The sequence below is a fragment of the Myripristis murdjan genome, chromosome 2 (genome assembly GCF_902150065.1).
Source record: "Myripristis murdjan chromosome 2, fMyrMur1.1, whole genome shotgun sequence".
NCBI classification, from domain to species: Eukaryota; Metazoa; Chordata; class Actinopteri; order Holocentriformes; family Holocentridae; genus Myripristis; species Myripristis murdjan.
The window spans coordinates 4,912,850-4,937,334 of record NC_043981.1 but is presented as its reverse complement, the minus strand read 5'-3'; the positions used below and the strand labels follow the sequence as shown (position 1 = coordinate 4,937,334).

General features: G+C 40.1%; 2 protein-coding genes across 4 annotated transcripts; both read right to left on the bottom strand.

The window, feature by feature from the left end:
* On the bottom strand, positions 1 to 16,197 carry cyp27a2 (cytochrome P450 family 27 subfamily A member 2). 3 transcript variants are annotated; one of them, XM_030074680.1, is made up of 10 exons: positions 15,906 to 16,197; positions 8,609 to 8,799; positions 6,583 to 6,782; positions 6,112 to 6,309; positions 5,413 to 5,576; positions 3,854 to 4,020; positions 3,517 to 3,598; positions 2,543 to 2,749; positions 1,776 to 1,911; positions 1 to 1,111 (listed from the first exon to the last, which is right to left on the bottom strand). In XM_030074680.1, the coding sequence occupies exons 1-9, from the start codon at positions 16,152 to 16,154 to the stop codon at positions 1,795 to 1,797; spliced, it is 1,575 nt and encodes a 524-aa protein (XP_029930540.1). In that variant the 5' UTR covers positions 16,155 to 16,197; the 3' UTR covers positions 1 to 1,111; positions 1,776 to 1,794. The 3 variants fall into 3 exon arrangements, with proteins under 3 accessions (XP_029930540.1, XP_029930532.1, XP_029930545.1); XM_030074672.1 differs by having other exon boundaries at positions 1 to 1,099; positions 1,778 to 1,911; XM_030074685.1 differs by lacking the exons at positions 1 to 1,111; positions 1,776 to 1,911 and having other exon boundaries at positions 2,626 to 2,749; positions 3,513 to 3,598.
* Positions 16,198 to 18,298: 2,101 nt separating this feature from the next.
* On the bottom strand, positions 18,299 to 21,004 carry LOC115375744 (cephalotoxin-like protein). The gene is made up of 4 exons (XM_030075278.1): positions 20,866 to 21,004; positions 19,566 to 20,456; positions 18,839 to 19,007; positions 18,299 to 18,305 (listed from the first exon to the last, which is right to left on the bottom strand). The coding sequence occupies exons 2-4, from the start codon at positions 20,452 to 20,454 to the stop codon at positions 18,299 to 18,301; spliced, it is 1,065 nt and encodes a 354-aa protein (XP_029931138.1). The 5' UTR covers positions 20,455 to 20,456; positions 20,866 to 21,004.
* Positions 21,005 to 24,485: the final 3,481 nt, after the last annotated feature.

Sequence of the window (24,485 nt, the reverse complement as noted above, 5' to 3'; positions counted from 1 at the left end):
TTTGTCTTCAGTGAAAAGCAACGGTATTATTGCATACAAATTCCGATTAAACAAACATTTTATATGCTTTGCGACCAAAAAGGAGAGGGAGGAAGAAAATGTCACGCTTAAAACAAAGAGTACAGAAAAAGAAACTTTTGGAGCTGATTATTCCTCTTTACATGTGTACTAGTTATGTCTCTTTCTGTGGACGTGATCCCCTTGCCTTGGTATGAATAACATACAGGAAATAAACCATTTTTTCCTTTGAAAGTTTTAAGCTTAGTCACACCTTTGATTTTCAAAACTTTTGCAATGGTAAAACAATTTGTTGGAGTATTTATGACTCATATGGCTCTCTTCCATAATACGAAAATAGATTTTACAGTGTTCACATATGTCTCTTAAATATTGAGAAATATGTGAAAAACATAAGCTAAAATGCTTTGTAAACTAATATTTACTTTTCTTTCAGTTTTGTCTACAAGATGTTTCTGATCTATATGCCTTGAAATTTGCTTTCAAATACTCTATTGATGCTTTCATTCTTTACAGGCATTTCAATTTTGTTACCAAATTTAAAAAATTATTTTGTTTTTCAGTTTGACCACTTAAAACAAAGTTCAATGCAGAGGTTCTGCTTTATTCTGAATAACTTGATTCCAAAAACAGGTGTCAAAAGTCACAGTAATAATGTCTAAACAAAGTGCTTTGGACTTTAGCAAGCTTTCGTGCGTGCACACACACACACACACACACACACACACACACACACACACACACACACACACACACACAAACACACATCCATTTCCAAATCAAAGAGACATCCACTGCCACAGTATCATGCCTGTATTTTCTTATTATCTTATATTCCTTATCACACAGAAGGCAAAGTCTAAGGCTTAAGTAGGGCACACATATCAATAGAAAATAAGGGAACCATGGCCATTCAAATTAATATCAGGGAAAATAATACCTGTCATATTCTCAGAGATATGAGTGTGTGTGTGGCACAGCAGGAGCTTTCAGGGAAACCTCAGCAGAGTGGCAGCGTAGATGTGTAGATTTAATTTGGTTGCAAACAGTTTTCATGCCATTCCCCTCTTCCAACACCATTCTGGAAAAAAAAAATCAGGAAAAGTATTCATTTGATTATTGCCAGCAAGGCTTTGAAAGTTTTAAAACTGCACAAATAATAGAGAAAAATGTGGAGTCTAAATGTTTCTGCATAGAAAAATGCACTGAAGTAACTCCTCATAACAAAACTACAAGTGGAAAAATCAGGCAAGATATCATTACCTCAAAATTTTGCCATCCCTTTTATGACAGTTACATGTTCTTTGTATAATCTGATGATGATAGCCACAATAATCTGTCATGGAAAAACTATTGAATTTGTAGAGACAAAAAACTGAGAAACAGTTCCTAGACCATCAGTTATCTGGATGAATTTTAGACTTGAGGTCAGGGCTAATCTAACATCAGGGTTAATCTAAGATTGATTTAATCTAAAGTCAGGGTTATTCTAAGATCAGGGTAATCTAAAGTCGGGGTTATTCTAAGATTGGGTTAATCTAAAATCAGGAATTTTCTATGATCAGGCTAATCTAAAGTCAGAGTTATTCTAAAATCAGGGTAATCTAAAATCAGGATTATTCTAAAATTGTCTTAATTTAAAGTCAGGGTTAATCTAAACTGGTAAATCGGCAGCAAAGCCACAAAATCACCAGGTCGGCAACAGTACATGGAAAATGGAAACTGAGGTGGACGTGGAAATGGACTGGTGCTTTCATACCCTCAGGAGCGCCCTCATCAGGCCCGGGGCAGGAAGCGCAGGTTGATGGGCTGGCCAGGGATGAGCAGCGTTCGGGTTTTGGGCTCCACAACGTGTGCACTGTCCTCAGGCAGGACCTTGTAGTGCTGCATTAGCTGGAGGAGCAGGCCAAGGCCAGAGTGAGCTTTCAGAGGAAATTCATCAATTTTTTCATGTTCTGGACCCTAAAGCTGACTTTCATAGAGCAGCAGATCTCAATATCAAGTGATTTTACCCCCTGGGCCCTGACGTGTAAAGAGGTTTTGGCTTGTGTTAAGTGTTGAACTGAAAAGTTGAAACCTTTGAAAACCACTGAATGAGGTGATTCAGCAGCTGATTTGAAGTCCTGATGAATGCGCATTGCTGAATGGAATTTGAAAAAGACCGCAGTTTTGGTCATTTTAGCTAACACTATAATAAAGGTGGCTTGCACTGAGGGCATAAATGCCTTGTTCAAGGACCGTTCAAGCTGTTGCTGTGATTGAACCTGGAACCTTCCAGAGATGGAATGATGTCTTTCAGCTCTAGGCTAGTCATTCTCAATCTTTTCCATCCTATTCGCTTGTTAATTGCATTCACCTGGCATTCCAGGTGTAACTCCAAGGATCAGTCCCTCATGAGATGGCTACAATGAAAACACTCTGAAGGTTACACTTGTTAAGTCTTGCTTTGTCATTTTACTTCATCTTTACAAACACAAAATGTTCTTGACCATGCTGCCTGCATCAGTATGGACAATTGACTCACCCTGGAGAGGGCAAAGTACATTTCCAGCTCTGCCACCCTCTTGCCAACGCAGGCTCGCACGCCGACACCAAATGGGATGAAGCTGTATGGGTGGTGCTGGTACCTGGTCGTCCCCCCACGCAGCCATCGCTCCGGCATGAAGACCTCTGGATCCGGAAACTCTGCCTTATCATGACTGGCTGCATAGTGACACAGGTGGAACTGGGTCTGGGAGGGAGATATAGGAAGGGAGAGTAAGTGAGAGGTAATGTGAAATAAAGAAAGGAAGAAAAAGCAAGGCAGAGATGAAATTGGAAAGCAAGCCAGTAAAAGATAAAGAATTAATGCAAAATGGGAAAAGGAAGAGATATGGAACAGAGAAGACGAGGACCAATGAAAACAAATGTCTAGTGTGTTACATTCAGAGTCCAACAGTTAATCAAGACATTAATCTGGCTTGACATTCTCCGGCACTCAAGGCCCTGCAGTTTACAAGTCTGGTCACCACTGATCAGTGAGACCTCGACATGATGTGAAGAGCTTTCTGGAGCTGGCCAAAACTCTACGAAACAACCCAAATGGAGAAACCTACTTGATGTCATACCAGCATCAAAACCAGATTTCTACCAGGGTTACTGTAGCTTTGGAATTTTCCACTTCATAAAAATGTAAATATACCTGGGAAAGACAGCTATCAAAATGTGACACTTCAGAGATGCAAGTCATGTCTGCAACTGATGTTAATAATTATTAAATTATATTTTTAAACGTAACAAAAGTGGTTGGAATTTTTCTGTTCCAAGTCTATCAAGCATTTTAAGGGGTCTTTAGAGACTTTAGGTGTTAAGGGCTCCTTTTTGTAATTACTTCCAGTGAAAAGTCTGGTATTTATGACTTCTGAACATGGAAGTAGGAGCTTACGAGAAGCAGCAATGAGTCAGATCCTGCATGCTGACAAAAACTGTTTCTGGCTCTGAACGTTCGTGTGCACTTACCCTTTTTGGGAACCAATAGTTGTCCACAACCACTTCGTTCTCTGTGGTGAAGCGGCCATTTCCAGGAACTACAGGATACAAACTGGTAGAAAATAACAAAGGAGACATGCTTAAAATTTAAGCATGGCTGAAAAACTTTACACTAACAAAGCAAGACTAGCAGCTTAGTGGGGTGATTCGTGGTTGAACTCCAACTTTTCAGTCTCAGGAAGCTGACTCACTTTTAACCGGGAACATTGCGGTAACTGAAGCTGAATTTCTAACCTAGAGGCTAGAAAAAGCAAGACGGTTGAGGCAACTTCTCCTGGAACAAATAAGAAGCACTTGGCCAGCTCACCGTAAGGTCTCCTTTATGACGGCCTTCAGGTAGGGCATCCTTTTCAGGTCGTCTGTTGTTGGCTGCCGCCCGCCTGGACACACTGAGTTCACCTCGCTGTACAGACGCTCCTGGACCCTGCTGTCCCTCGCTAGATGGTACAACGTCCATGACAGGGTGTTGGAGGTCTGGAGAGAGCAATAAGAAAGAGCAGGACGCAAAAGGACAGTTAATGGGTGAAAAGAAGGAACTGTGGGTGTACATATCATATATCATTTTGTCTGCTTTTTTGTTTGTTTGTTTTTTGAATTGGGTAATGTTGGGATGTTTGGATGGTAGAGGAGTATGAAGGGACAATAGAAACGTAAAAAGAGTATTTTCCCCCTTTTTCTTCATATTGTGGTGCCCTCTCTACTTATCAATAAAAAGAGAGAAGAAACAAAACCAGTGTGAACATCTGGTGTGGAATGCACCATCAAAGTTACGCTGTGTCCATGTTCACCGAGATTTCCAAGTTACACAACCACCGTAGTGCTAGGGATGCCAACAAGCCCAGACCACACCTGGGAATGCAACCCGACTACTTTTCAGCTGTACGTGCTCATGTGTGTGTACAGCAAAACACACAACTGTCACTGTCTGCACTTGTTTGATTTCGGGAGTTTAAACAATCTGCTCTATGTGCAAAGAAGATCAAATTACAAAAGATTTTGGCATGGTGAAGGAGCTGATTACCTTGTGCCCCCCTTAATTAACTTTAAAATAATAATATATACAGTATATAAAAAAATAAATAAAAAAAAATTAAAAAAAATAAAAACATACATAAAGCCATAAAACAGTGGCATTGTTTTCTGGCTGCAGCATCACATCAAATAGAAAATATCTAGATGTCTTGTGCATCAAATTATACACATTTCCCTGGAATGCAGGAGGATATGTTTGGGATCTTTGGAAACCTTGGCATTTCCATTAGAATTCAAAATAAAATTCTATGGATTTAAACACAACATGCAATTCTAATGTCAATCCCACCAATGTTAAACAGGTTTAATCTTGATTTTTTTATTATTATTATTATTAATAAGAGGCTTATCAAGGCTTATTTTCCTGCGTGATGTGACTGAAGGACACAAGCTTCCATAATCATAAAATGAGTCATAAAATGTGCAACACAAAACCTACATAGGTGTTTGTGGTAATAAATAGTAGGAACAGAAATCATTATTGTCTGGCACTAGAGATCAGCAAATTCAAATAAACCTGTTGCAGAATATGAACTGGTGCCCTGGCTATTGAAGACACCCTGAATAAGAAGAGTTGAACGTAATAATAAAACATGTACTTCGACATGTGGCTTTCAAGAGATTGTCACGAGGTGGAACACCGCTGATATAAACACTCAACTCAGGTAAAAGGTCTCTCTCAAATACAAGGAAGTTTTCTATTAAGATGTCATCCAGGTCATCAGTCATCCAAAACAGGTAGCGAGACTCAGAAATCAACCATGATGGACGGAGCCCAGTCTATAGTCCATCGTGTAGAACACACCCCCACGCCTCCCCCTTCCTCCTCCTCACCGTGTCGACTCCTCCCAGCAGCAGTTCAGTGACGCTGATGTAGACCTCGGCCCGGGACAGCTTGTCAGAGGACAGCAGGTGGGTCAGGTACATGCCCTCCACCGCCTCACCGCCTTGCTGCTGAGCTGCGATCTCAGCTACTCTCTTGTTAATCAGTTTCTGGGCTGCCATACACACACGCACACACACACATACACACACACATGCACACACACACACACACACACACACACACACACACACACACACACACACACACACACAAATGCACCCACAAATGTGAATAGACAGATGGATTCATTTACTTATGCACTGAACCGAGATGAACTGACCTGACTTGAATTGAATTATTAATTATTAATAATTAATTTGGTACAAACAGAGACTGGAGATGATCAACTGGAATACCAAAGAGTGACACACAGCTAAAAAAAAAAAAAAAAAAGTGAAACTGTGTTGTCAAATTAATACACAACTGCTATGCAACTGCATAATAAACAGACCATTCATTTGTCATGAGTATCTATCTATCTATCTATCTATCTATCTATCTATCTATCTATCTATCTATCTATCTATCTATCTGTCTATCTATCTATCTTTTAAGTACATTTTGCATTCATCATCCCTCAAAATGGTATACTCAATGTTCAGTGTTATGCAGACTTTTTCCCCATTATTCCATATTTTGCTCTCTACCAACGTCATAGATATCGTCCCAAGCCTTGATGAAGCGCTTCCAGTAGGGAAGGATGTTGTAGCTCCAGCGAGGAAAGATAATCACTATATCGGACAGCGTCAGCATTTCGTCAACAGCGGAGATGAAGCGCAGAGTCTCTTTGGGAATCTCCTGCTGCAGGCAACCCAGCCTGGTCTCAAACAAGATGGAGGAGATACCTGCAAGAGACAAGGATTCATACAGGTCAAATAATGCAGAGGTCAATGGTCAGGGTCAGCTATAGAACAGGAGCCCTGGAGCTACAGGGATTCAGGGATCAGTTAACATAAGATAAGGATAAGGAAGTCAAATTACTGTAACCCTCTTGAACCTTTGGCCTATATATTGTGAAAGAGTAAATGGATTAAAGACATCAGCAAGTCAACAATATTGATGCTCCCTGGCCCAAATACAGGAACGATCCCTGCCTTGGTATATGTAAGAACTCCCACCTTCGAAACCAAACTTGTAGAGTTCGGAGGACACATCAGCCACAGTGGTCTGGTCCTTGCTGCGAAGGCGGAGAAGCTCAACGCGTTGCAGCAGATCTCCAACCACCTCATGGATGATGGAGGCATAGGCTGACACTTCCCGTATCTTCAGCATCTTGGGGTTCAAAACGCTGCGTATTCGGTACCACTCTGGTCCTTTACTAGGGGCAGGAGAGACATCAGGAAGAACAAAATTGAGAAAGACAGAGTGTCAAAGAAACATTGGGGGTTCCTCAGCTTACATACTTAAGGGAACCCACAAAGGTACCTTGAGGAACCCTTCCTGATAGGTTTCTTGAATCTCAGGCCTTCTTTAGGTATATTTTATGCAGTGTCTTGTCTCACGCACTGTCTTGCTCACTTAACAAGTATATACACTATATTGCCAAAAGTATTCACTCAGCTATCCAAATCACTGAATTCAGGTGTTCCGATCACTACCATGGCCACAGGTATATAAAATCAAGCACCCAGGCATGCAGACTACTTCTACAAACATTTTTGAAAGAATGAGTCACTCTCAGGAGCTCAGTGAATTCCAGTGTGGTGCTGTAATAGTAATGTAATAGGATGCAACCTGTACAATAAGTCCACTTGTGAAATTTTCTCGCTACTAAATATTCCACAATCAACTGTTAGCGGCACTATAACAAAGTGGAAGCGTTTGGGAATGACAGGAACTCAGCCACAAAGTGGTAGGCCACGTAAAATCACAGAGTGGGTCAGCGGATGCTGAGGCGCATAATGCGCAGAGGTCGCCAACTTTCTGCAGAGTCAATAGCTACAGACCTCCAAACTTCATGTGATCTTCACATTAGCTCAAGAACAGTGCATAGAGAGCTTCATGGAATGGGTTTCCATGGCCGAACAGCTGCATCCATGCCTTACATCACCAAGCACAATGCAAAGCGTCGAATGCAGTGGTGTAAAGCACGCCGCCACTGGACTCTAGAGCAGTGGAGACGCGTTCTCTGGAGTGATGAATCACGCTTTTCCATCTGGCAATCTGATGGACGAGTCTGGGTTTGGTGATTGCCAGGAGAACGGTACTTGTCTGACTGCATTGTGCCAAGTGTAAAGTTTGGTGGAGGGGGGATTATGGTGTGGGGTTGTTTTTCGGGAGTTGGGCTCAGCCCCTTAGTTCCAGTGAAAAGAACTCGTAATGCTTCAGCATACCAAGACATTTTGGACAATTCCATGCTCCCAACCTTGTGGGAACAGTTTGGAGCGGGCCCCTTCCTCTTCCAACATGACTGTGCACCAGTGCACAAAGCAAGGTCCATAAAGAGATGGATGAGCAAGTTTGGTGTGGAAGAGCTTGACTGGCCTGCACAGAGTCCTGACCTTAACCCGATAGAACACCTTTAGGATGAATTAGAGCGGAGACTGAGAGCCAGGCCTTCTCGTCCAACATCAGTGTCTGACCTCACAAATGCACTTCTGGAAGAATGGTCAAAAATTCCCATAAACACACTCCTAAACCTTGTGGAAAGCCTTCCTAGAAGAGTTGAAGCTGTTATAGCTGCAAAGGGTGGACTGACATCATATTAAATCCTATGGTTTAAAAATGGGATGTCACTCATGTTCATGTGTGTGTGAAGGCAGATGAGCAAATACTTTTGGCAATATAGTGTATGTATAATATGTGTTTTGGACATTGGCACAGTGAACTTAGCCATTAAGAACAAACATTAAATCATCTACATACCCATGTTTACATCTTTACATCAGCTGAATTTTCTGATTTTACATGCAAAGTGAAAGTGGTTGGTGATTAGAGAAAATGCTCATCTAAAAACTGCTCCATGGTGGATGCATATATGGTTGTTCACATGAAATAGTTCCAAAAATAAACCTCCGCAGTGACTTTCGGTATTTTATTTTTAACTCTTTAACTCTCTCTCTCTCTCTCTCTCTCTCTCTCTCTCTCTCTCTCTCTCTCTCTCTCTCGCTTTCTTTCTCTCTCTCTCTCTCTGTGTTGACTCACTCCACATGCAGCCCGTAGGCTTGTCCCCTCAGGTCCCGGTACTCCTTCCAGTGTGGCAACTCGACACGGACCGGGTAGCGGCCCTCCTGTTTAATCACCTGGGCTATGAGCTCTGGAGACGCCACATTCACCAGGTCATACGGGCCTACCTTGGAGCGCCAGATTGGCCCATACAGACGTTTATGTTCCACCTGGAACATAAAACACGGACAGATAGATAGATAAATAACCAGATTTTAATGAAGTGTGTTTTTCTGTCACAACAGAGACTCTTCAAGCCAGGCAGCTAAACAACCACATCAGTGTTTCTCCAATGGTTCCAGTCCCAGTGACAACTTTTCAAGGAATGAAAAGGTTCCTTCAGGCCCTTGCTGTCTCCGTTTCCACCACAGTCTAAAGACCTGTGAAGATTAAGCAAATTAGTCCACTGACATATGACACAGTGACAGCTGTTTTAACGAAGCCTCAGGCTATTTAATGTGTTTAAAACCATTGTTGACACATTACTAGTGCAGTGCTTTTTTTTCTTTTCTTTTTTTTTTTTTTTTTATTATCCCGAGCAGCTCTGCTTTCTGCAGCCTGTGGGTAAAAAAGTCCTCTGGCTGTGTGCATGTATGTGTACATGAAAGAAAGAGGGAGTGAAGAGAAATGCAAAGAAGGAAATGAAACTAGGGGCCTCTGTCTTTACAGCAAATTACCTGTTGCATGATCGATGGTTATTTATTTGTGCTTTAGAACATAACCACCATGGAAAAATCAGAAAATAACATTTTATTTCTCTTTCACAAGCTTTCTCCTTCACAATGCCTCTTTCTCTCGCTTGCCCATGCTCTCAGCTTGATTAAGCTATCTCTTTTGCGCTTGTCTTTTTTTTTTTTTTTTAAAGAATGAGCTGGGAAAGTGACAGTACTTCATTGTTTTATGAATGAGGCCCTACACAATTTGAAGCAGCCAGTGTGTGTGTTTGACCGGTCAGAAATGTTGCGCTGCATGCCTGAAACCCCTCAAAACTTAAGCTATTAAAAGTGTTTTGGTTGTACTTATTTTGTACACAGCAGTGAAGTCAGCTTAATTAGTGATCTCCTCCTAAACTGGCCCAGCTTGGGTTACTCAAAGGTAAACAGGTTCTCTTACCTGAAATGATTTCATATAATCTTAGGACTTGGAAAAAATTGATTAAAAGTGTATACAACCATATGCTTAACTAAATAGCTGATGAACTAATGTGACTGATTGTGGCAGCTAGTTGAGGATAACTGGTAATTTCTGTGGTGGTGTAAAATTTTCCAATGCTGGTCCTCTGTGTAAGTTGTATGGGGTGTTGTTCCTATTGGGGTTTTCCCAACGTTGCCACTTGATGATGTGGTTATGATTTTGGACAATGACTTAGCTGGTGGTGCTGTGTGGGCTGGCGTGCCACCCAGGGGTTTATCCAGCCTGGGTCATTAGGTGCGCACAGAGCCGTAATGTGTCTGTGGTGCCTGCAGAACATGCAGTTTCACTGCCTGATCTTTGTCCGTCTGTTTCCAAACCAAGAACGGGTTAAGAGCTAAAGGGCTGATTCTTGTCTGTTTGTTTTTCAGTAGCTATAAGGCTTTGCTCATTAAATAGATCAAGAACATTGCTCATGTATACTTTATTTAGGGAAATTTGCTGGCAAGAACGTAGGTGCCCTATGATGGCCATTTTTCAGGTAGTTGTGCATGGTAACTTGCATGAGGTAGTGTTGCAAATGTCACATGGGTGTTGACATTTAGGAACAAGGAAAACTTTTGACAAAGTTCTATGCTATTGATTTTGGCCCAGGTTGAAAGATGAGCACCATCACTTAAGCACGGGTGATCAGGTTCTGGCTTTTGTGCCGCTTGAGAATCCACCGTTTTACACAAAGTTCACAGGCCCATGCACTGTGAAGAGGCAGGTTTCAGAAAAAAATAACAATAATTTTGCTCCTCCAAACAGGTGGAATCATCTCAGCTGTATCATGTTAACTTGCCTCAACCATATCATGCTTGAAAACCTGTGATGCAATTGACTAGCTGGCTCAGAATGTGAATGTTAGTCCCACACTTATGGCTGATCGTGTGCTTTCAGATTCTGAGATTCCTGATGTAGGTTTGGACAGTGAGAGATATCAAAGCACCTGATGATCCTGCCATATGGCAGGTGGGTTATCAGCTCACCTGGGAACACCTGAGGCCTCTGGTGTTCCCAGGTTATATAAGTCCTGGCTGTGGCTAATCTCTCTGTCTCTCTCCACCAGCACTCAGTTTGGTTATGCTGCCTTATTTGTTTATTGAGTACATGTGACATTTTATTTTACATTTTCCTGTTTTTCCTCAAGTGGTTTATTTTCTTTTAATTAATCAATTAATTACAAATATGGGGACTTGGTGTATGACTGCACATTGCCTTTGCATATTTCTAATCATTTGTCTTTTTCTGCTTGTGCAGATGGAGTCATGAAATTTGATTGTGGCCGCCACAGAAGAATACATCAGTCTGCATGCTTCAGAGCACCTCAAGCACGCACCTCAAAGAAGTAGAGGTGGATGATTCGCTGTCACTCAGGACTAATTAACCCATCCTTTGTGGAGAACAGGACTTTGAACCAGAATTTTTTCCCCACTATGTTTGTTCTGAAGAGAATCACAGTTCTGGTTTTGTGAACACTTAAAAAAATGATAATGTTTCTGGTTTTGCTTGGCTGTTCTTGGCAGAATAGCAAAAGTTTCTGGTTTTCATGCCGTGAACCGGCTCAAAGCCTTGGTGGACAGTCTTTTCAGTTTTGTATTATAACACACTAAAAACTGCTGGGTTAAAAAATAACCCAACCATAACCCAGTGCCTGAGTCAATATAGGACAGAACACACGTTGGGTTATTTTAACCCATGCACTGGGTTGGATCATTTTAACCCATGTGCTGGGTTGTTCATTTGACCCAATGTAGTGATTGGAATTAACTACATCACTGGGTTAAATACAAACCCTACACTGGGTTGTTCATTTGACCCAAGCTAGTAATTAAAATAACTATATCACTGGGTTAAATACAAACCCTACACTGGGTTGTTCATTTGACCCAAGCTAGTAATTAAAATAACTACATCACTGGGTTATATATAATCTATACACTGGGTTATTCATTTGACCCAAGCTAGTAATTGAAATTAACTATATTGGTGGGTTAAATAATAATAATAATAATAATAATAATAATAATAATAATGCAATGAATCACACCATAAATGTATATATAAAATGCATTTATTAATATTTTTAACAGTTATAAAACAATGCATTTATTGCAATTTTTTTAACACATCAACCATGCAATTATTTTTTAACACATCAACTATGTCATTGCATTTCATTGCTTCTTGCCAAATATCCTCTATTTCACCATCCCAACGTGATGGAGACAAACCGTAACAGCTTGACACAAACAAAACAAGCATACTGGAAAAATGAAAATAAGTTATTTAAACATGTCACTGCTTTGTGTAATTCAGGTCAAAAACAAAGAAAGCCTAAAAACAAAGGTCTACTGCACCCAGCAAAGTGTCCGCTTCAATGGCGCTCTGTGAGACAATGGTGAAGGCCTGGCTCGTTGTCGTTTCATCACCAAGACACAAAATGTGTGGGAACGGTTGAGTCTCTGCCGTTTGTAGGTACTCCACCATGTTGGTCCCCACCTGTAAATTAGACAATAGTTACTTGCAATATAACCTGTCATAATAATAATAATAACACTAATACTACTACTACTATTACTACTACTAATAATAATTTACCTCTAAATGTCTCGATCAAGTTCTCCAGTTGCCATGCAGTCAGGGTCTCTGAGACAAACGTGTCCATAGTGCAACCATCACATGACTAGAATGAAATAAGATTAAGTAGATTAGAATTTAACAATGCAATGACTTGACATTTATTTATTTATTGTAACCTTAGCTACCTTGATATTCTCATATGTTAAAGCTGCATAACGTGCTTTATCGAATAAAATGTAATTTTATCCAGGCTGTATAGCAGGGGTTCCCAAAAAATTCAGGCTGTGACCCGCAAAATGATCATATTTTAACTGGTATCCCCTCACACTAAACACTTGGAATGTAGTTTAGTTTTTTTGGGCGGCATTTTTTCATGTCACGTGGGGGGCGGCACGACCGCAAAAACAAGTGCATTGCGCAGTCAATAATCAACCATGTTATCTGTGTCATTGTCCGTTGTGCTGCTGCAACGGCATATGAACAAAAGTGTATATGTAGGGGAGACTGGGGACAGTTGCAACACTTTTTTACATTACCCTGAGTTACTCAGAGACTATTTGGACTAGGCACACCAAATTTTTACATATTAAACCTACATCTGTCTGCTATATACCCATACCATTTAAAGATGGCTACATATAACATATCAATCACAATATTTATTTGAATAAAGGAATTCAAACGTTGCAACTGACCCCAAACCTGGGGACAGTTGCAATACGGATCAGGGACGGTTGCAACATATTAAAAAATCATTAAATTTCACCAATTATCTTCTGATTTTTGTCTGAATAAGCACAGTATACAGTATTAAAGTATTTACTAAGTTTTGTTTTGTGTAAAACATAGGCCTACCCTGAGTTAATGTGTAGATGTTACTGAAGCAATGTGTAGATGTTACTGAAGCTATAGAAACTCAATATGACTGTTTTCACAGGAAAATTTATTTAGTTTGTCCCATAGCACAGCACATACAACAATATACAACAATAACTAATTGCTCATTTTTGCTCAACAAGTTATTTGGGGAATTATTTTGTTTATCATGAGCATTAGTTTCTCATTATGATTGCCTGTTCTGTTCATCATGAGCAATGAAATATATTAATTGTGCCTATTTTGAGCTAAAAATCTTCAAAAATACTGTTGTGTGGTCTGTTTTGATATTAGCATAGGGACAGTTGCAACTGTTGCAACCGTCCCTGTGGTATCAGTCATGACAAAACACCGTGTGCTAACTAGCCACAGTGACATTGACACATGTAAACGGTGTCACTGAATAGTCAACAAAACAGTGATTCAAGCTAGGTAGGTTTGGATTAATTCATACAAAAGACCAGGACAGTATGACAAAAATACAGCTCATGAAAAAATCTACTTTCATACCTCCAAAACAGTTTTGCCTTGATAAAAGCTGGACCAGATGATCAATATGGCCACTCTCTTGTTTGTGGGTAGAGGGTCTAACTGAGCATGTGCAGTGTGAGTGTCATCACTCTAGCATGTTTCTGATTGGAGAAATAAGGCTTGTTGCAACCGTCCCTTGTTGCAACTGTCCCCAGTCTCCCCTATGTGTGCCCGCCTGGAGCCGACCGGTGCCGCGGTGCGGCCGGCCCGCCTGGAGCCGACCGGTGCCGCGGCGCGGCCGGCCGGCCCGCCTGGTGCCGACCGGTGCCCTGGCTTTTTAATTCAAACAAGATTTTGTCCATATAAAAAGTATTTTTATATTACATAAAATATTTTTTATATTATACCGGGCGCCGGTAGCGGCCGTTAACGTCTGGGAAGGTCTCGCTCTCGGGGGGAGGGAGGGGTAAGAATAGAATACGACCTGGTCTTGTGCTAGCATCGATGCTAAAACAATGCTAGGCTAGTTTAGCATAGCTTTAGTAGTTTAATACCAGTAATAAAGGTAATAAAAGCAAACTCACGATTGCTGCCGTCCCAAATCTGATGAACCTTCTTCACTTGCGATGAAGGCTGCAAGATGGACATATATTTCAGGCGGGCTTTACTAAAATAACTTAAGTCTAGGCGGGCTTAAATAATGAAAGCTGACATGATGTGGTTCGGTGACTTCGGTCACTCACTCTTAAAAATAAAATTCCGTGGTTGTTAAGTTTAAAGATTAATGTATTAAATAAATAAACCTAAAACTTACCTTTCATAAATGAATAAATCTCTTCGGTGTGCCGAGCGAACGCAACAGTGTGTAGCAGCAACTTTGCTCCATACACCGCGCACCTCCTCCTGCCAGTGAGTATGTGCGCGCGCGAACTGCATGCTGGGCCAATAGCTCTATATTTTAATCCCAAACCAACAGCTACTCTGAAGTGAAGTTTGCAGATCAAATAATTTTGCACACGAAACCAAAGCTATAGTTCAGGCCACTTTATAGCTACTAAAATAGTTATTAATTGATTGATTAAATACTTTATTAACAGTTTGCATGGACAAGCACAGTAAGTTGAAATGGTCGAATCGATCCCAGTCTCTCCTAATATAAATATAGGTAAAATATAGTGATAAAATATATGTTTACATACCGTGTGTTTGAAGATGGTGATAAAAAGATGGTTCCAGAATGATTCAGAAGCAGGAAAATGAATAAAGCAACCTCTGGGTTAAAAATAACCCAGGCAGGTGTTCAACTGCAATTGAAGCCCCAATAACCCATTTGACCCAGCATGAACAACCCATCAGTGTGTTTACAGTTCCCAAATAACCCAGAATTATGACCCAGCAAAATCAACCCAGCAATGTGGTTATAGAAATAACCCAGCACTTTTAAGAGTGAAGCTTTTGTACATTGTCTGTTGTCAAAATAAAGATGGAAATAGGAGGATTGAATCGTGTTTTTTCTGTAAACCTCTGTGTATAACTTTCCCATGTAATAAATAAATAAATAAATGTAGAAATATTCATTAATTTAATTATTTATGCATTTATATATTTATATGCGTATTTATTTATTTATTCATTTATTTATTGTTTTGTCATTTTTCGTCCCTCATAGGTGGAGGACATGTTTTCTGTATCAGTTAATTTTCCTGTAGCTTTGCTTGGCTCAACACCTAGTTTGAACTGGAAATGCATTACACCTTCGTATGCGTTCCCAGTTATCATCTGCTGCTGAGACAATCAAATGAAGTTATTGGAAAATGACCTGGAACAGTATGCCACCTTCTGAAATGGGACCACAGTTATGCACAGAGCCTAGAAGCAGTATAAAAACAAAGTCTAAAATTTGTTTAAATTTGACGTTGAGAAGACATCCACAACGACCACACTTGGACTACAATTAGCCCTTATATACGGAGGTCCTGTGGACGTCAACACTGGACGTTCGGTAGACGTCTCTTTGCGCAGTGGATTATTGCTTTATATGTTAAATGGTCTCCCAGCCTTTCTGTTTGATCAGCACAAATTGTTTCTTATGCCTCCTTTGCCACATATAAAAACAGAAAAAATGCTGGACACCCACTGGTAGAAGTCTACAAAGTGAGTGACTGACAGCTACCTGCAGTGCGTGCCTCTTGAGCGCATAGTCCTTCACAAATAACCAATACAGAGTGGTGGCGAGGCTGGGTCCCGGCAGGTCCTCTATGGTTTTTAGCTTCCCCGCTTCAGTCGACGCCTGTACGTTCAAATGTCTGGTCGAAGCCACTCGGACATGGAGGTGATGACCGGCCCAGGCCGCCGGGGATGTCCGGGCGCAGAGCGCGTAGAGCCGGAGAGGTCTGGCAGCAGCCGTCGCGGGGAGAGCCATGGTTGGAGCGATCCGGAACGACCGTGTGTTTTCAGCTTGGTGTGTGTACGGTGGGTGTGCTGTGCTGTGCTGTGCTGTCCTGTGTGTGTGTGTGTGTGTGTGTGTGTGTGTGTGTGTGTGTGTGTGTGTGTGTGTGTGTGTGTGTGTGTGTGTGTGTGTGTAATTCTGAACTTGAAATGCAAATGTCATGAGATAAAAAACTAATAAAGGTGTGTTTATTAGGCCATTCAGTCGGGGAAAGAAGGCTGTGTAATAAATAAGTTCATGAGGAAACACACTTATCCTCTAAGAAAATGATAAGTTTATTAGGCGATATAACAAAAAGTAAAATCAGGTCACTCGTTTGGACACACTGAAACATCATGTGGAAAATAACTATTATATTGATATAATTGCATTGCCTGTAGTGTATCTATTGTTACTGAATGGGGAATTCCCTTTCATTTTAGGGTGCTTTGTAGTATTTTTTTTTTCTACTGAGCTGTCACATTCCTATGATATTCCTTTACAGGCTTGTGGTGTGTTTATGGTAATTCGAGTTTTTAATGTTAATATTAATGTTGGCTACTTCTATAATAACTCAAAAGTCCCCTCTGGTTTAACTGTGATATTCAAAAACTGGTATTTTGTGGGTCTGTGCTTCGTTTCCATGTATTATGGATTAATATGAGTCACTGAAACACATTTATGTTCTTTTTCGCCTAACAAAGTAATGTTGATATTTATCTGCCTGAAGCATTGGAGTGGCCTCATTAAACAGTAGACATTGTGTGTCTTTTCATATGCAGATTATCTGGGGTTTAAAACTGAGTGCATTTAACTTCTCATGAAAGCCTTTGTGCAGATCAGACATTTTTATTTTTTCGTTTAAGGACCACTGATTGTTGCTGTGCTGACATCTAGTGGTCACCTCGAGCAACCACACTACTACTACTACTAATAATCATCATCATCATCATCATCATCATCATCATCATCATCATCATCATCATAATCATAATAATAATAATTAGAGGTGGAAGTAACTAATAACATTTTACATCACATTACATACATTTTGTGTAATTCTTTCATTTTTCCACAGTTTTGCATGAGTGGTATACATCACTAAATTTGAAATCATGTCCCCCACAGAGAACAAATTATCAGTGACAGATTGTGGAACCTTTCACAATAAAAGCTCAACAACAATTATGAGGGAGAGGAAGTTGCTTCTACTTTGTTGGTTCTGCCTTTTGTCGTTTCCTAATTTCACAATAAAAGTTGTACGATGAAATACTGTAGACGGTAGATGGAAGCGAGGGCCATTTAGAGTCAACTGGCAAAAATGTGAAATAAGTGTGGGAAAAAGGGAATAATGAGTGAGTTGGCCTGACAATGAGAACCATGTAAATTCATCCGTCATAATTATGCGCTTTTGTCTACATTTATCAGTTGAGTCTATAGCGTTGTTACTTCAATTAACCCTCGGAAACTTTGCACTATGCACCTTTGAGAGAATCTAGTTTGAACCATGCACTGATCCTTTTATATGTGCATGGAAAACATCACGCCTAACAAAGATATTGTTTTGAAAAAGTAACACAGTATCTTTGTTCTAAGTACAATTTAAATTAGTTACTTTTACATAGACACTCCTGTGCCTCGTTATCCAATCTTTGAGTCAATATAGATAGGCCTGAGGCATAGTAAATTATAGAATTAAACATCATCATTATTATACAGTCTAGAAAAGGCAGTTCAGTGACTTGCTCAAAAAGTAGATCACAGGTCAAATAACACATAGAGAAGTATATTACCAGATGAATTTTCTACATCAATTGTTCCCAAAATATAAAACCGGTCCCATAAAAGAAATGGAAAATCTCACAATCAGCCTGTGTGAATAATAAAGGCTAAATAGAGTCGGAGCCTATAACGTACAACAAAATTATTTCATAACACTTCAAATCTAACTAAAGTTAAAAGTGACCTACTTCTAATATGTTGCATTTACATGATCTGCTTTTTTTGAACAGCCCATTGAACTCATTGTTGAACTCTAAAATTTAGTATAGCTAAGGCATGCCTGTGTTGTCTCATGGACCGGACAGTGAGAAAAAAGTGTGTCTACATTTGATAAATGTCCTGTTTCATTGTTTTCATCACATCCTGATGAAGGCACAAGGCCAGAACGTGTTAATGTGATACTGATGCTGGGCTGAATAAATAAGCCCACTGTTTGGAGAGATAGATGTGTGATCTTCACCTTGACTTTGTGTCCACTTTTGGCCGTTGACCTGCACGTTATTAAGGTTTTGCATATTTTGGCTTTGAATGATGAGGAGACATAGAGGTGGCAGAGTGTTAGAGATAGAGATAACTGTAGGTCCTACATCTTTGGTCTTCAACATTAAAGCACAAGAATAAAAGGGACACACACACACACACACACACACACACACACACACACACACACACAAATCAAATGCAGAGTTTGAATTGATTTTTAATGCCATCATATTTAATTACATGCTATTTAACTCATCTAAATTTGAAAGAGTTAAAAACTGGCCATGACTTTTCAGCAATTCATGAATAGTTGGTTCTTCACTCAGTTTTATGGATATTGTTGGGATTTATCTGCAGTCGGTCTTTTCAGCAGCTCAAGAATTTTGTTCAAATTAGAACTTATCCAAGCGAACTGGGTGTCCATCTTGGTGTCCAGCGTGCAGAGCCTGGTGTGCACCGTTGTGTTCATCTTGATGAGCTTTTCGTGAATTGTGATGATGCTGGGGATGGGCTTGTCTAACACCACCTCAAGATCCTTACCAGTCACGCTGACATTATTCTGACATTTGTCTCCATGGTAACCTGGTTGACATTCACACATTGTCAAAGTCCCCACCAGCCACGTGCAGTTGGCACCGTTCTCGCATCCAAAATTGCGGCACGGATCCCAAGGTGCATCTGGACTGTGAGGAAGTTGTGCATAAAAATGGAAATTGCGACGCAGTTTGAAAAAGCGTCTTTTGCACTGACCGCTGATGAACGCCTCTGAGGCTGCAAAAAACTTTTTTTTAGGGACATGCAGTGCTACAAAAATCCCCCTCAAATAGTTCATGTCCCATGTGTCAAAAACACGTGAATCCTTTGTGTAGAGTCCAATATCAACTGAATCATTATCACGTGATAATTCCTGTTCCAAATATGAACATTTTTTGTCTTTTAGGATTCTTAGGTAATTAGAATTGTTTGATTTAAAGACATCTTCATCCCACTTAGAGTTGGTGCGACTCACAGCTACAGTAATGTCACCCAAATTAACTAAGGTAAAATGCAATAATGAATGCTTCTCTTTGTTTTTTGATTCCAGTTTCAATGAACGATTTTGATTTATCCTTTGGACAGCAGGTTCTATGTACTCTTCACTATCAGCACAGCTTGCCACAACATCTCTCTGGGCTTCTATCACCTTGTTGAACTGGGACACATACTCTGCTTCCTTGTCTTCGGTGTCGTAGCCCTTCAGTTTATAGTAAAGCTGGTTCAGCACCATTCCTCTCCACAGCAAGCTGTTCAAAAAAACGTTGTACTTGTTTAACTCTTTAATATCACACTTATGCCTCTTTTTCAGTAAGTGCAACAGGTTGGCGCTTAGAGATGTCTCTGTGTTGGTCAAATAAAAGACGAGCCTAGCCACACTGTTTTCTGTAGCTGTATTCTCATAGAAGCTAACAAATTTGTTGGCAAGTTCAAGCTTTCGTTTTTCACAGTTTGATTCTTTCTCGCAGTTCTGACGGAATTTGTTGAACTCGTTCCAGGAGTTGATGATGTTTGTTTCGTCTCGAGAGTAGGCACTAGCATAGGTGTTCCACTCAACATCGGTTTTGAGGTCAGCAATCTGCTTGGAAATGGAATCCAACTTCTGATTGATGTCTTTGAGCATGTCTTTCACGGGGTCTGCTCCAGGAACAAAGGCCAAAGCCAAATTGATGATCGCTGCAACCAGGGTGCCGATACCCGGCGCAAGACTGGCAAAGCTTGCAGTTAGGCTCAGTGCTTCTTTGACCCCTCGTGTTTTTAAAGCGTCTGCAGCAACTCTCAGTGAGGTGGATGCTACCTGTGTGCTAGATTTTATGAGCTCCTTTGTTTTGTCTGTCATGCATGGTATTGCTCTGCGGTCCCTGTATTTGCGAACAGGGTTGACATAGGTGAGTCTTTGTGATAGTTGGTGTTCCTCAGCATTACTGGTGATGCATGACAGCGTGAAGAGCAAGGTGGCCAACAGCAGCAGGACTGAGAGCCGTGGTGATGCCATGACTGCAAAAAAACATTTAATAGCTGGTTACACTCAGATACTATGATTACTATAATCACATTAAGTATGTTGCATAAGTCAGTGCCTCTATTTAAATTTAATACACCAAGTTTTGCTAGTTTTTTGCCCTCTATGTGCTTTTTCATATGTTAATAGAGCTGAAATATATAATTCATTTTCTTCAAGGTGTATCAGGTCTTCTATTACTTTATGTGTATTATCCTGATGTAGATACATACATACCTTTGGTTAGTGACAAGACCTCATGTAGGAATACATAATTACCTAGTATTTGCTTGGTACACATGCAGTAATTATGTATGGTAATTAGTACCAAAAGAACACATAGTCATGTAAGTAAATGGTTTGCTAGGGTTTTCCATTAGTCTACTCATAAAATAGCTGTCTTACCTTTGGGTTAAACACAGCTGGCATTGAACTCAGACCTCCTGACGATCAGTGTTTCAATCAGATGCAGCAAAATAAAGATGATGCTTTCTTTAGATTTGCTACAGCCTTGTTTCTTTCTCTCCATCTTGCAGAAGTACTCAGAATTAGTCTCAGACCCTTTTTATAGGCATCACCAAACATAAAAACCCAGAGACTTCCCATCTATGGCTAAAATATAACCATGAAGGCAGCCGTTGGTTATCTCTTCATTTTATTGATAATATTAAAACAGGAATCAAATGTCAAGGGCTTGGCCTTACCAGCCAGTTCCTGGCACCCTAATCTGTCGTTTCCCTTGGAAACGACGGATTGAAAGATTATTTTGCTGCCCTTGGCATATAGGCTTCAGTCACAGTTTGCATACCTGCAACGTCAGCCATATCTATCTCATTTTCAAAGAGCAACAACTCTCTCATAACTTGTCTTGAAAACTTTGGTGCAGATACAAATATTTGAGAGGAACAACAGGACATCAAAGCCAGGCATTTTATGTTCTATTTGGAAATTAAGATATGTTGTTATTCTTGAGAAAAGATCTCACATCCAGACATGAAATAAATATCTTTTATTGTTTTCATCATCATCATAGTCATAATTGTTGTAATTATGAACACAGAGCGTCAGCTGTTCCAATACTCCAGAGTTTTGCCAAAAAAAACAGCAACCATTCAATGGCACCGCTGTGTCTCTCAGGACCCAACCATGCATAAATTCTCCCATTAAAAAAAAATGAAAATAAAAAATATATATTAAAAAAATTATGCGTACCACTGATATACAGATCTGATATAAACAGGCATATTGGTCACAAACCAATTAGAATTATAAACATGGCTTCTTTAACAATACACAGAGACCAAACGTGTGGGATATAAGTGTAATTTTCTTTAAAAAAAAAAAAAAAAGGGTACGTTTGATTTATACATTTGTACATGATCTTTTGTGTGTGTGTGTGTGTGTTTTTAACCCCCTACAGTCAGTATGCTCAAGGCATTTTGGGCGCAGTGTCCATTGAGCACAAACTGCAGTAAATGCACGTGTACAACCGCGCACGTTCACTCTGACACACACACACACACACACACACACACACACACACACACACACACACACACACACAGGAGTGGCAGCAGTGGCTTTAGACACAAAGGAACTTGTAAGTTGTAAAACTATTTATCTTGGGGCTGTTTGCTGTTGACAAATACTGTCCCGTTTCCAGATACCGAAAAATTAATCCACTGTGGTGAATGAGGCCATCTAACGGTTAAAATTAAACATTACATTCATGGACAAGTCGTCGCTAACCAAACCTCAACTAACAACACACAAAACTGCACGCACAAATACTCTCTCTCTCATTCTCTCTTTCACACACATACACACACACACACACACACACACACACACACACACCTGTGTAAAAAAAAAAAAAAGTCTTTAAAATGTGCAAAAAAGGTCTTCGCTGACAGAAAGAGACATACAGTCAACGCGTAACCAAGCTGTGCGAGCGACAGCCCAAGAGGAATCGTGAAGAAGCATCAGTGAAGAAAACAAAATAGTAAGCAACATACCTTTGAGATAGTGCATAATGGTAGTGCGTATCAAGGTTACCAGTGCTGGCGGTAATTTTAACTGTATAGTTTGTTTTAGCATCTCCATTTATCCATTTATCTGTACCTGACAGGCATCATGTCCTATATGGCCCACCTAATACTCCTAACGACCACATATGTTTTAATGCGATTCGCACATTTTCTCTTGAGAACTTTTTGTTGGTGTTGCAAGGCAACAGTAGCTCTTTAGATGCATAAACTATTTGAGGCTGCATAATGCAAGTGAGAGATGAGTTGTTGCTTTTCAGATATGAGCATGCACAACCTGTGTGGACTCCTGGCAGCAGGAGCACCTGCTGCCAGCTAAACGCACAGCAGCTGACTGAAGAACAGAACAACAGAGCAGGTAAGGTCTGCATCTTTTAAATGAGTGCTGTTTGTGAAAATCATGACTTTGTGAACGGTGAGCAATCTGAAGACTTTCCTGATGGTTCAGGACAGTAATCACGAGGCATTCTCTATTTGACCATCCTTTCACACACATAAACAAGGGCAGGGGAACAGCATCCCTTTTTACTTGGCATTAGTATACATCCTGACAGAGTAAACGCCTGCTGCGCCTGCTGTGCATGTGGTATACATGAACCCTCCAGTGGACGCCTTAAGATTTGGCAATTTAACCAAAACATGTAAAAGCAAAATATATTGCATATGCTCAAATCACAATTTCAACATTAATCTCATTAACTGTGCAGCCCTGGCTTGGACTGCTGCTGTTTTACTGCCCAGTGGACAATTCAAGTTGGCTGAGTGTTTTGCTGTGGTTCCAACAGTGAATATGTTTACATGCACACTGACACTCTGATTACTGGGAGTTATCAGCTTAAGGCAAAATTTGATTATAAAATTTGGTAGTTCTCTAAGTAATGTGATTTCTCTAATCAACCAGTTTGTATGGACATGTTAAATCATTTGCTCTACCACTCATCACTCGGCCACACTGCAACATGTTTACTGTGTGAATACAACATCTGCATTATGTGACTGCATTTAGCAGTTTGGATTAAAAAAAAAAGATAAAAACCTGAAAAAGGGTGCTTAAACATCCCAGTAAGTAGAAACACTCGATTATGACTTAACCTTAGATAAATGTGTTTACATGACCGTATCAATAGCACTGCCTTAAGCACATTAAGATCAAATGTTAGTGTGAATGCAAATATACTCAGTCTTACAGCCACAGGCAGGTTACTCCCTCAAACTAGAACACGACTGGGTGCTGAAATATTGAACGGACAGAGACACTGGGGATGCTTTTCCCGGGAGGAAACTGCAATTAACGCCACAATACAACTGCGTACATTTTCAAAGGAGCATTTGTGGTGTGGCTAAAGTGACAAGTTAACTGTGATGCATTTTTTGGCAATAACAGTGACTACAGCACTGATTGTAGATATATAACAAGCTGCTTAGGTTAAGGTAGAGGAACCAAACTCTGTGAGACTGATATTGTATAATGTAAACCTCTTCAGTGTGTATCTACTCTGTAAAACTATGGAGTGTATGCAAGACGAAAAATAACAGAGTACACTGATATGGCACAATGGTGCCTTGACTGAAGAACAGAACTGTACCGTTTCCAATACTGGAGCATATGGGTATCTTTCCTACACACTCCATTTTAAAATGTTATACTTCCTCCACCTTATTTTTTTGGAGTGGATGTTTACATTAAAGTCAGTTTACAGTAAGACATACTGTATGCTGACAGTAACTGAGAATACAAGCTGTCAACAGGCTCATGAGAATTAATGAGACTCAGGAGACAGCCTCTAAAATGTAACGTGTACATCAGAACCGGATTGCTGTATTTTTTCAAAGATTTTTTCAAAGATTTCTGATGACTTTTAGGATTACGAGATAGTGCTGCTCATAAGATAAAAGAATTACAAGATCGAGCAAATAAAGCACCAAGTATTAATTTCTTCTTTTAGGCTACACCCACAGCACAACATATCTGTACATCTT